The sequence below is a fragment of the Euwallacea similis genome, chromosome 6 (genome assembly GCF_039881205.1).
Source record: "Euwallacea similis isolate ESF13 chromosome 6, ESF131.1, whole genome shotgun sequence".
NCBI lineage: Eukaryota > Metazoa > Arthropoda > Insecta > Coleoptera > Curculionidae > Euwallacea > Euwallacea similis.
This window is the reverse complement of record NC_089614.1, coordinates 4,228,270-4,242,183: the sequence shown is the minus strand read 5'-3', so window position 1 is coordinate 4,242,183 and position 13,914 is coordinate 4,228,270. Positions and strand designations below refer to the sequence as shown.

The window sequence follows — 13,914 nt, the reverse complement described above, 5'->3', positions numbered from 1 at the left end:
GGTTAGCTTGTATGGATGACCTAATGGCTTGTTAAAGTGGTTGTCGTACCAGTCATTTACAAAATTCCAGTTATGTTCGTCAAATTTAGGGCTTATCAGGGTGATGAGGGCCCTCTGAAAATGTCTGGTAAATTCGTCAGCTTTATCTTTGCGTGTGTAACGTTCTGTTCCACCTATGCTGATTGTACCAATGGTGTACGTTTTTTGGTCTGGTGCAATTTTTTGGCATGCTTTCAACCATTTGTCCTGTCAACGTTAGTCTAGTATTCCTTTCGATTAATTTTCTTGTGTGTGTGTGTGTGTGTGTGTAGAGTCTGTACAGCTCTCTATTACGTCTGAAAAGTCTGAATATAAATTTGCATAAACAACTTACAATATACTCGAATTCATTGAATATTGTGGCCACCCCATGAGGTAAATGGATTTTTGACTGGAGGACATATGCCGGACCCTTTTGGTCAATTTCCAGTTGTCCTTTCATTGTCGGAAATATAATTGCGTCCACTTCTATTAATCCTTTGAAACTTAGGAAATCGTCATCGCGGCTGTTGTTGCGTAGGACGGATTTCGAATAATATACGTCGCTGACACTAATTCCCAATTCCTTTAATGGCTTCGGTTTCGGCTTTCCTATTAACTTAACCCCCAGCTACAAATAAATAGTTTTATATCGAAACCACCTAAAACATAGAAACTCCGCCAATTTATTATGGAATGAAGTGATTCTCATACCTACGTCAATTAATTTTAATGTCGGCCATTACGGTAGGGAAACTCGAAAGAAAACCGAGATAAGGGGATAAGCAGAAAACATATCTAAAGGAGTTATTTATAATGATTCATTTTATTTCTTTACTTTGGTGAGTTTTATATTCGGAGCTACTTTTCTAAATGTGGAATGTGTTAAGCAAGATTTATAATGAGCGCTAAGTATCATAGAGCTGAAACTTGAAATGCACGGGGAAAACGTGAATGTGAATAAGAGGAAAGGATTACTGCAGGGAAACATACTTTACATGTATTATTAAAAGATGGATGAAAGTATTCAAATTTGTGTTGCAGTACACTCAGCTCCCAGAAATGTACACTGTATAGGTATACTTTGTACATAACATACTTTAAAGCCGATTGTCAAAAATATTGCGAAGAAACTGCCTTTAGATTTTTTCCCTACATCGATTTGCTCAAAGACTCAAATCGATTGCTCAAAGGTTATTGAGATATTTTTTGTTCGGATGTATTATTTTTTCTGATTCCACAAATATCAACAAACATTTTTTACCATATTCGCTCGCATTATTTTTATGATTTTATGTCATAATTATTTCTTGGTTTTTGAAATATTTATTGAATATTATTATTAAAGCTTATGCTATGCATGAACTAAGACATATTGCTGAAATCATTCTAGTAGGCTAAATATTAACTTTATTCCAGGTAGGTAGAAAACCAATCCCAGATTGTTAGAAACAGTCAGAAATATGTGAAAGGAAACCCGATCGATATACTGCGAATATTTATAACAGTTGTGACTATCGGGAATCGGTTTCCCTATCCGTTGGTATACACCTATTAGTTATGATGAGCGTGTGTTCTCTATAATGGAGAGTAATTTTATTTATTTCATGTTTTATAACCTGGTTCGCGCACACCACAGGCCCGACAATATTAAAGTGTGCTCATTTTGAAAACTACAGCCAAGTCAGGTTAAAAAAATAAACTCATAGTCAGTTTGAAAATTTAGATTTTTCCATAGGAATTTTTGACTTTCAAATATCAGTCAATTTTAGAAAAATTTCTAAGATTAAATAGACAAAAAGTTGATATTTTAGGTTCTTACGCTAAATAATTTTAAACTTCAAATACATGTCAAAACCAAAGGTGCACATACTTTTTGAAGTGGAATACATTACTATTAAGAAGATTTGAAATTGAGAAAATGAAAAAAAAATGTTCACAAATTGCGAAATTTAACAGAAAAAAATGAAAATATTGTTTTTTACAGAAAACCCCCCTTTCTGTAAATTAATTTAGAAGTTAGTTATTTTTTATAGTAGAATATTTATAAACTACAAATAGTTGCGGTTCGGCTCAAGAATCTTATTAAGAAATATGACCAAGAAAGCCTGACAAAAAATCGCTGTTATTGTATTGCCAGTTCTTTTCAAAATAAACGATATTATAGGATTTTTAAAGCACTATTCCTAATCTAAGAAAATTATTGGATATGCCTTATTACCCGAACAATTTTTATTATATTAAGAGTACCTTTAAAATTATCCATCTTAAATAGCCCTAAAAAATCAGAATGTTCGCTTTTTAGAGGACTGTAAAACTGAAACGATTCGCGTTAGAACAAAATTAATTGCATTTTGGATCCTAGATTATTGGCTATCCAATAATGGTATTTTCAAAAAAAAAAAAAATTATTAAATTTTAAATTTCGAATTTTTTTTCAAACACCAGTAATGAAGAGATCACAAAAACTATTTTACTAAAATAGGAAAATACAAGTTACTTTTTACTAACGTAAATGATTTTTTCCAACCCTCTAAAATAAGAAAAAATCGAATTTCCACAAGAAATTTTCCAACAATTATGAAAAAGGTAGTTCGGAATTAAATTTCTTTCCGATGTATGTAATCAGAAAAGTTTCACAGAAGAACTTATTTCTGAGATTCAAAAATACAATCTTGTACAAAAATAAAACTATTACGACCCTGCATTACAAACAAAAAAAGTCTTTTAACCTTGGATTATTCGTTTTGCGTCTCCTTTCTAGAATTAATCTTAATCGGGGTACAATACACATAATTATATAATCCAACGTACTTGGTAAAACTTTTCCACAACGACTGGAAAGAGTTACAAATCTATGTGCCGTAATTTTTTATTTCTATTGTCACCACTTTTAAACTATCGAATTTGAACCGACCTGGTCAGACTGCCCTCTATTTATCCTAATCAATTGTAGAACAATTTCATATTTTTTTGATAAAAAAATTCAAGCCTCTTCGTCATATAAATATAGAAAGAAGAAACTTATCCTACACAAAAAAAAAACTATGGAATTTTTCTACAAGGTTTAAGAAAGATATTTAAGAAGTAACCTAAACCGTTACATTAGTAAAAATTTGCCAGTTTTAATTTATACCTACCAACCCAACATTGGTCTCTCACATATGTGTCACTTCAGAATTATAGAGTTATATGTGCAATGAACTGATTTTTGGCAAAAAAAATAAATAAAAATATCGATTGGTATAACTCTGGAGTTAATACAAATTATAATATAATTTCGGAAAAGCAGATCTTAAAGACTTTACTATAAATATTTCTGAAATCTGTCCAAGAAATTATTGAGCATTGAACAAAATTAATTTGCAATCGAAGAAAAATATTCACTTAGCAACTGCCAAAAAAAACAATTGCTGGACTCAATAATTAACATTTGCTCAGCATCTATAAAAGAAATGAAGAGTTGCTGAGCAAATATTTTTGAAAACAAAATTTAGTAAAGACTAATCGATCATAGCTTAGTCGATTTAAAATTTTGCTATTTACTGAAGCCTTTTTCAACCAATTTCAACATTTTAAAAATCAACATACAAAAAAAATATTATTTTATCAAACTTAAGTAAAAAAGTCAATGTTAGTTTTTAAAGACGTAAAAAAAAAAGATGTAAAATTATTTTAAGAAAACTAAATGTTTCAAAAAATGCTTTGGTTTTTCCAAATTTTAATTTAGTTATCATGAAAGTCACCAAAAAAAACTGAATTTATTTCACTTCACTATCACAATCAGTAGGTATTATTTAATGCCGGCCATAACTCTATCTCCATGCATTAACGTAGTGCTGATTTACATTTTAAAGGATATTTTATTAAATGTAAGACTTGCATATGATAATTAAATCTTGTGCGTAGATGTGACATAGGGGAGTAATATTTGTGGAATACATAAGTTTTAAACTCACGAGTAGCATAACAGACTTCGAGTAATCTATTAAGAAAATTTTGTCTAGGGGACTGCCTTAAGGGAAAAGTTTAAGTGTTTCTGCACACGTATACGGTCGTGAATTTATAAGTAGGGATTTCGGATTTGATTCTAAGGGGATTAGATTCAGATTTAACCTTTATCCAATATGTTAGATAGATAAGGAAAATGTCGTATACCTTATATAAAGACAGTTTCAAAGAAAATTCCAAGTCTAAGCCCTCCTTGTATATAAGTTTAGCCACGATACCATTGTCTTCGAAATCCTTGATAGGTGTGTAAATCTTGTATGTGTATTGGAAGTCAATGATATTAACATAATGCGATAGCCCGGAAAATCCCAACAAAAGAGAATTCCAGCCTATTCGGAAATCTGCCTGAAAAGTAGATTTTATTAGTTCTTTCTTTCCCTCGATAGAACGAAAAGATTGAGTCGTTCGAGGACATACCATTTTCTGTGTATCGTTTAGATGAGCAGCTTATTTTTTATTGATGGAGAAAAATATGTTCCGATTTTTCCATCGTTATTATAATACAAATCATACTTACTTCTCCAGTTTGGAGTTTTGCAACGATCAGTATCTTCTGGAGGAACTCAACAGGAGTTGCCAAGAAAAGCTTCACGTTAAAATCTATCAAATCATCAAAATCAAACAACACCTCAGTACCCAAACTCCCAGCAGGGTACGTAATCAAAGCCACAAAGTGTCTATCATATTTAGACAATTTAAAATTGCACTGATACATTTCTTCTGAAGTGGTGAAATTGATAACAAACATGCTGTCCATGAGTTTCTTGAATTTTCCTTCCATATCTACCAACACCTTTTTATGTCCTATGTCAACCTCAGCCACCCCTCGCAAATATTTGTCTATTGTGTAATATATCTTGCTCAACATTACTCCTTTTTCTAGCCCTTTAAAAGGGGTAAGAGTTTTGACAGTTCCAGTCAAGTTCGAAAACTTTTCGTTGCTTTGAAATTTCCAGTTGCTATCCACATCAATAACAAATTCCGGATTATACTAAAAGTAAATTTTATTTTTGGTTATTGGGTATTATCGGGCATTAAAGCCTCTGTCATATTCGCTGTGATACATTTGAACGATTCGCTAATTCCGTTTAATATAATTGTTTTTTTACTGGATTAGTATAATTCACAGAATTTGGCCTGTTAGAAAATTATCATCAATTTTGATGATAATTTATCAAACCTTTGTTTCTTGACTATCAAAATTTTGGATTTTATAAATGACACCAAAAGTTTATTTGGGCAACATTGTCTAATTTTAATTTTGAAAAATATGTAAATTAATTACAATTTTGAAATTTAAAAAAACTGAAAAAACATCGATAATTAAAAAAAATCCGATATGATGCCTATTGACTTTTCAAAACTAGAAAATATACAATATTGCAAACCGCGTTGTCCTATCTCATTCATTGCCTATGTTATAGTTATAGATGTTTGGTACACTTCATTTTAAATTATTCTTATAACTCTTACGGTTTGTAAGATGCCAATACATGCATAGCCAAACACATCCATCCTATATACTAAAATTAGAAATCATCAAGAGGTAAAATGACAGTTGTCAGATGTTTTGCCAATTTAACAATTAAGGCGTCAATAAATTAAAGATTGCCATGATTGCGATTTTCGAGCAATTGTTTCCAAAATGTGACGCCATTTTGATTTTCAGAAAAAACGCTTTCAACACTGGAAATTAATGTTTAAATATCATTTACATCTCCTTGAAAAGGAAATTTTACGCTCTTTTCAAAACAATTCCAAAAAAATCCAATAAAAATCAAACAATTACATTAAATATCTGTAATTTACGTCCATATGCTGAAGATTCTTACCATTAAATGAACAATCGTCATGTAGTCGCTCACATTTTGCGAATGTTTCAATGTAGCATTAACACTCGGTATGTTATTCAAACTGCTTTGCACTGAACAGCTGTACCTGCATTGAAAGTCCACGTCCCTAGTTGAATAATCGCCAAACAAATCCAGTGCAATTTTTTGCCTGGGATTCCAAGTTAAAACCCCATTCAAGCTGTATTTGTTTGCCAAGTGCTCGAATCTAATAAACCACGAAATAATTTACGTTCTACCCACCAAATCAGCCATCTTACACTCCAACAAGCTTCATATTTTTAAAGGAATCCAGCGGAGTATTAAGCCTGGATGATATTTCAAAAAAAATCTCGTTTTCATATCTGTATTTGACGTTCAAATTAATGGAGAATGATTTGCTGTCATCCCAGGAGACACTGGCCAGCATATCGATGTGACCCTCTAAAATATAAGAAGTTGTGTTAAGTATGTGAGTAAGTAAAGTAAAGTAAAAGCAAAGTATATCTACTCTTCTAGAATTAATTTAAGAGAAACCCTCCTGCAGCAATTTAGTTTAAGACTCGGACTACACTTTTCACTCAGTATCCTTTATGTTCGGGGTTCCACAGCAAATCCCAACTTTAACTTCTATTCATCCAACAAAATTGCCTTTCGGATGAGTTTGTAATTAATTGCTATATTTGTCAAAGTTTTGGGATCTACGCTAATGAAGCTCTAGGATATTTTTAATGGCGTTATTTAACTAATGACCTATAACAAATCAAACTCAGCTAATTCGGTAAATGGACTTTAAATGTTTGCCTTTTGCGGCTGTTTTGATTTACAAAAAAATAATATATTTCGATGGAGGAACATAATAAATAACACAAATTAAGCTTTAAATGACTCTTAATAAAACATCAATCACAACACTCGGTGCTTACTTTCCAACAGAAACTGATATTTCCCAATAATAGTGCGTCCCGGGTAACTAACTATTAAATCTGCGTTGTAATTAAAATCCTCTGCTTTGGTAAAATTGGCCGCTACAAACAGTTTTTGACTGGGATCTCTATTTGCATCCCAGTTTATATCAAAACCGAGTGCCTTTTGTGCTTCTTCATTAAAAACCCATACTGAAAACTCTATATCTCGTAACCTAAAAAAAATAGAAATTACCTATTTTGTACATAAACTACCAACATGTTGCACTACGCGTGCCTTATTAGTTCCTTTTACTAATTAGTGTCCGATGGCTTTAAAGCATCCACAAATTTAAAAATATGCAGAAACTCTGTGGACTTTGAGAACATATGTGTGTAATTATAATCATTTCAATCCTTTCTAGAGTACAACAGATGGCATATAAAACAGGGCAGAGATATCTACATATGTACCACAGGGTGTTGTGGAATCAATTTGCAATGATTTCCCGGCAGGATCTAGATAAAGCCAAAAATGTAACTAAAAGTTTTGTCATAGCTCCTACAATTTGTAAGATATTATATTTAGATGTACTTTTCAAATCATTATAATAACATCAAGACTCCCTCCTCCCTCTTTGCCTCTTCTTGACTTCTTTACAGCAAGCTACTAACTTCAGTTCTTGAAATTTGCATTTCTTTATGAACTTGAAAAAAAATGGCTTCCTGCATTGTTTTCCTTTTTCCAACCATTTTACAGTTATTTGCTAAAATTTCAATATAAACTCGTGGATAATTTTGGACTGAATATTTAGTTTTTTAATCACATTTTTGCAAGGAGCTTCTTGAAAGCCGAAAATACAGAGACAAGGCACGAAAACGATTTTTTTAAAGCCTACAGTAAAAAATTTTAAGTTTAAAAGGGGGTCTCATCTTGAAAAAAAATATCACCCTCTAGATTTTCCCACTCATTTAGCAAACCTGTCATGACACTGAACGACATGTTACATACCCTTCAAATTTCAAATAAATATTTGAAACGTTATGGACTCTATAAAAAGATTTTTTTTTTTAATTTAAACTTTAACGCCCTGTCTCTTAGTAAGAAAATATTTTCAGACTCAAAATTATTGGACACTAATTCCAGAACACCCTGTAAGGTTTATTTAATATAATTGTTTAAATTTTGAAATTTTAAAATAAGAACACCGACTTTGTCATTTAAAAATCAAAAGAACGGGTAAATTCGGATATTTTAGAAGAACGAAACATTTTCTTTTCAATGAGGTATCACAATCCCATGTTCCGATAGAAAATAGGGGCACAAGAGGCATTTTTCGAAAAATCAAAACTGTGCAATAGTTTAAAAACCAATGTAATAAAGTGCAAATCACGGCCATTTTTGATTATTGTATTAATTATAATTTTTGCCACAAAATTCCGCACATTAGACCTGTTATGCCTCTGATTTAATGGAGTTTTAATTGCCTTTCCAGCCAAAATTTAACAAAACCTTAATTTCATTACAGGAATTCACTAAAAACTCGTATTAAATAAATAAAAAAATGTTGAAAAAATATTTGCCATTTAAGCTTCATCTATTATGCCTCTAACTTTAAACACTTTCATCACCCATTCTTGGGGAATATAACACATATAAAAAGTGACAAGGTGTCTGATATAGCACAGTCATATAGCGCACGACAAAAAACCGTCCCTATATAATTTTGCACCCTTTAGCTAACATGTTTCTGATTTTAGGCACTGCCTTTTTCTGCTAAATGTTAATTTCAATAAAGAAATTCCTCAAAAACTCACATTAAATAAATCGGAAAACATTTGCTTTTCAAATTTTGTAAACTTGATGCCTCTGATTTTAGGCTTTTTCAGTTACCTTTTTTTATGAATATCAAATAAATTTAAAGTGTATATTTGGCACAATACACAGTGGTAGAACACGTAAAATGCATTATATTATTAAGGCTTCTGGCATGCGGCCATCACAGGTAAAGGAAACGGACAATAAAAGGGTTTGTGGCGGGTAATGAATTGCTTACTACTCGAGTCACAAGAATATGTAGATGTGATTGTTCACAATATATCGTTCATTAGCCGCCATTTTGAATCCAAACATCAGATTGTGATATATTATTAAAGAGAAAAATTTGCTCTCTTTTGAAATATATAAAAATTCCTCATACTTTTTATTTCAAATCAAAAATTGATGATTGTATCCGAAATTTGAAAATACTCGAAATGTTATCAAGATATTATACTATTTCTCGTATCACCCAGTATATAAAACATTCATATATAACAGCAACAATAAAACTTAATTAATAAATAAATACCTACTGAATTGTTGCTTTTTTGCCAAAACAATAAAAACTACAATTATACACAACAAGGTTGCGATGTTTAAACGTAATTATTTTTAAACTATGATTTGAAACATGTTCTAAACAAGGCCTAAAATTTTAAACTATTTAAATCGTTTTATTCTAAATTACTGTTATTTGGCATATAAGAAACACTTTGTTTTTATTTTAAAAAATATTCCAAGCATATGAAAATAGGGATCATTTACTTTGAAAGGAAAATACTGTGGTTGTTTTATCGACTGTCGTGACGATTATATAGGGTGCCCCAGGTTTTCTAAGGAGTGCAAAAATGGTTAGAAAAAGGCATTTGAAAGTGAGTCGCTGTTCAGATAAACATAAATCCTATTTTTTTTTTTTTGGTTGTCTGAATTACAACCTGATCAAATTTTTCAATGAAACGATTTTCTGAATTTCAGAACATTCAAGCAATTTTTTTAAATTTTTATGATATCTGATATATCTATTTTTCATGTTCACAGGCCAAACGGAGTCGCCTTAAGGGCAATAACGCATAAAATCAAATTTACGAAGAAAAAGCGACGGATACAAAAAATCTCACGGGTACCTTAGGATTGTATTTGAATAATCCGTGGTGTTCATTTTTTTTGTTTTCCGATAAATATTTGTTTTTTCATTGACTTATTACTCCTCAATACCTATATCAGCTATTGATAAACTTGGTCAATCGATATTAATTATTCTTGGGACTCTTCATGAGAGCATTCTACGTATCGAATTTCAATTGAGCCACTTGGACTGTTCGAAATCAAATTAATATTATTTGGAAAACTTTATCATTTTTTAACCAGGGAATGAAGCAAATTAGACCTCTGCTTAGATCAACAACCCACTTAAAAACATGTTTTTCATCTTTTCGTCATAAAACCTAGGATACCATGTATTATGAGAAAACCGGAATTCGGGGGATACCCATGTTAGCCACAGTGTCCAGAATGCGTTCATAGATCGTCCGTAGTCGATGTACTGTTCTTTGAAATCTTTAAATTAACATTTAAGCACTTATTGAATGTGCTTGCAAATGCATGTTTTAGACGTTTTATATTTAAAGCCAGTTTTTAAGGCATATTTTAAATTGGTTTAAATAAAATAACCCATCATAAACAATTACATATGGATGTTTTATTAAAAAATATTTGTATTTTTTCAACTCCGATACGAGGTAAGCTAAACAACAAAACTACGCAATACCAAATTCTTGATATTTCAATAATCCAGCAGTATCTGTAAAATCCACGAAACAAAAAAACTCAAAATACCTTATCCGCTCAATAAATGCCTAATACTTACTGGTCTATATGCAATTCAGTAACGAGTTTCAACTGCGGCTTTCGAAAAATTGCAGTATTCAAAGAATACAATTTTGTCTTATATTTGACTCGGATATTGGTGTGCATCTCTATATCTGACGTTGCATTATGGTTGAAGAAGAGTTGGTAGTCATTTTCATCATGAACAGCCTGAAAATCATAACTTTCTAAAGTTTTTTTAAATCCGGTTATGAAAATTCAATTTATTATTCATGACATAAGACCAAAATATTTGTGTACCAAGTGAAACACCCAAAGCTCATAATTACCCCGGTACAGGAAACACGATACTCTCCTCGACCAAACATCCCCTAAAATGATGGAAAAGCAATTTACGAGCAAAATGTTTGCCCCGGTTAAACAACTCTCGGTACACGGTCTTCAATCATACTTTTTAATTCATTCTTTAAACAATAACTCATCAGCGCTGAAAATGAATGAGCACGAAAAAGAGGGCGTTTTTGCCATCAGAACGCTAAAGTAATAATTCTCGTAGAAAGGGGTGACAAAGACATATGGGACTTGAATCTTAAGGTAAGTAAGCAAACTGAAGTTCTTGTCCGACTTAGGCAATCATTCGCCACGTGTTCCTAATAATTAAGGCCGACATTTTCTCATTATTCTGCTCGTCTGTTCTCACTGACAGAAGCTTACGTTTAAGTCCCTTCGTACTTCGACGGAAATGGTGTTTGACTCTTCTTCGGAAATAGTTAAGCTTTAATTATCCTCTTATAAATTCCACTGTGAAACAACGTTTTTGAAACTAAATACGTACTTTTATGTCCAGCTTCAGTTGCTCGTTATCTCGAAAATAAACCACATCACCGCTGATGTTCTTGAAATTGGGGGATTTCACGAAGATTTTCAAGTGATGGTCCGCAGTGATTGCGGTACTGCTGTCTTGGTACAATCCCACTACATAAGCGCTATGGTTGCTGAAACTGGTCCCGCTGATGTCCAACTGTAAACTGTTAAATGGAGAAAAAATTCGCTAGAAAATTAAACAATTTACCTTGTACTCGCGGCTGTGTAATTCGCTAATTTCAACTTTCAAAATCATAGGGGTAAACGTTGGTATTGTGACGTTAATGTGCGTTTTAATTTCCTCTAAAGTGGTACGCGGATGCGACCAAAAGACCGTAACAGAGGTCTGTTTATTTTTTCCATAATTCACACCGCATTCCAAGTTAATATCGGAATTAATACTTTCGTACAATAACAACCCCTTTAAATCCAAATCACTGGACTTGCGTTTCACGTTGGCTATAGCCTTTATTGTCTGCCTGCTATCACTAAAAGCCTTGTGGGAGAATATGAAATCAAATTTAAGGCTTTCAAAATCCGACTTTGGATCATTTAAAGGCAGCGGATTTTGAATTAAGCCTACTTTAAATTCCATGTGACTACCACTCCTCTGAAACACGGTAAATATTTTAAAATCAGTTCCCGTTAATTCAAAGTTATTTCGTAAGCTTATGAATGCGAATTAAGGAGCTCACCTGAAATGTGGCGTTGGAATGAAAATTAAAATTCGGATATGCCGTTGATTGCACGTTGCAGGAACCTCGAAAAACTGCGAGGTTTTTCTTGGATCTATTAGCCAAACTCGATTGGAAAGAAACTCTTTGTTCTTTGGCACCGACGAATTTATAATCTAAATGTAAATTTGAGCTCAAAGAATATTCGGTTTTGGAAACATATCCGAATAGCTTCGAAGAGAACCGCTTCGTTTCGAATTTCAGGTCTACAGTATATTGGGAGATGTCTTTTTTACTTATCAAGTCAACGGTACCTGGAAAGAAACGTAATTAAGACGGGTTATGCAACGAAAACCATAAAGCAGAATGCACCGATCAGCACTTAAGGGAAATTTTAAATGGCCTCGGGGTGAGATCTAAATGGAAATGCAATACCAATCTATCTAAATCATATGTTCTTTATCCATTGTGCGCGCTACACAACCCCAAAATATTATTAGCCAACAAAGCATTGTTTGTCAGAAACCTAATCAGCGTCTAATTGCTCTAATTGTTTCCAAACCACCAGCCCGCTCTCTATGCAGCTACTTCAGATTGTTAAATACCTACTCCTTACTACTTAATATTCACTGTCTAGAATCTACTGTAGTTGACAAAACTAAGGCTGAACATTACCGAAAAAGCAAAAGTACCTTGTAAGAAAATTATTTTTGGCTCTTATGTAAAGAAAATAGAGCATCTTGCCTATAGAGTCCTATAATGAGTGAAACCCGTTCATAATGATTACCTTAAACTAGCCAATAAGGGTTAATCGAAAAAAAGGTAATTTAGTATCAAGGATGTTCGTATCGATATCTAGGTTAGTAATTACGTCGGTACAGGAGAGCAAGAAAATTTGATTAAACTTCTGACAACAATCAATTACGTGCAAAAGGGCCCATAACGCTCTAAGTTTCCCAAACGTTACATGGTACGTTACATGAGATAATACAGACCCAGGGTTTCGAGAAACTCGCATTCCGGTGCAAAGAAATTTTATTTATTAGTAAGTGTGCACCTAAAAACTTAGAGGTGAGAGAACGGGGATTTTTTCTAGCCTAATAAACTAAGAATTAAGGTTATTTTTATGGTAAACCCTTGAACAGCCAAAATTAACCTCTAGAAAATCAAATTAATTCGGGTTAGTAATATTTCGGAATGAAGATGAAGTCAGTTGGGAATAGCGCATATCAGTTTATCTTAATACAAAAGCGAGGCGAAAAATTAATGTCAGTTAGGAGAGAGCAAGTCCATTTAGGTTCCTACAAAAACGAAGCCAATAAATCAAACCGCTTTAAAACAATTCAGGTTACTACGAAATCGGTTGAGCTGGCTGAGGAGGACAGTTGAATGTAGTTTAAGTTACTTTAGATTACTACAAAATCAGAGCACATAAACGCAGTAATTCCAGGATGGTTTAAATCACTTGAAATTGCTACAAAAACTGAGAGAAAAGATCCAGTCAGTTGCGGGTAGCTCGATTAACTCCAAATTACTATAAAATAGACGCAAATGAATCAAGACAGTTAAATCTAGTTTAGCTCAATTAACATTGCTACAAAATCAGTACAAATAAATGTCTACTACAAATTTTTGGGGTGTAAATCAAGTACTTCCAGTATAGTTTAAACTCATTCAAGTTACTACAAAAATTGAATCGGACATAGCAAATCAATTGAGGATAGAGCAGGTCAATTCAGATTACTACACAAATGAAACCAGTAATTTAAGTCGGTCAGGGATTAAAAAGCTTTTTAAAATTCAGACGAAAAAATCTAGTCAACTAAGTATGGTTTAGGTTAATTCAAAGTAGTGTGTATTCAAGGAATGGCAAAAAGTAGAAGATAGATTGAGCTGCTATGATAGAAAAATATAAAAATATCAAAAAGAGTTAAACCCACCATCAATATAAGCGAAACAAAATT

General features: G+C 32.4%; 1 protein-coding gene across 1 annotated transcript in view; it reads right to left on the bottom strand.

The window, feature by feature from the left end:
* Positions 1-13,914, bottom strand: part of LOC136409685 (uncharacterized) — a 95,004-nt gene that overhangs the window by 41,926 nt on the left and 39,164 nt on the right. Inside the window, exons 14-23 of the mRNA XM_066391362.1 lie at positions 11,972-12,264; positions 11,485-11,886; positions 11,248-11,433; positions 10,453-10,622; positions 6,785-6,999; positions 6,140-6,302; positions 5,862-6,087; positions 4,547-5,020; positions 4,177-4,374; positions 374-649 (exon numbers count right to left, since the gene is read on the bottom strand). Coding sequence (XP_066247459.1) covers positions 374-649; positions 4,177-4,374; positions 4,547-5,020; positions 5,862-6,087; positions 6,140-6,302; positions 6,785-6,999; positions 10,453-10,622; positions 11,248-11,433; positions 11,485-11,886; positions 11,972-12,264 — 2,603 coding nt within the window. The remainder of the gene's footprint in view (positions 1-373; positions 650-4,176; positions 4,375-4,546; positions 5,021-5,861; positions 6,088-6,139; positions 6,303-6,784; positions 7,000-10,452; positions 10,623-11,247; positions 11,434-11,484; positions 11,887-11,971; positions 12,265-13,914) is intronic.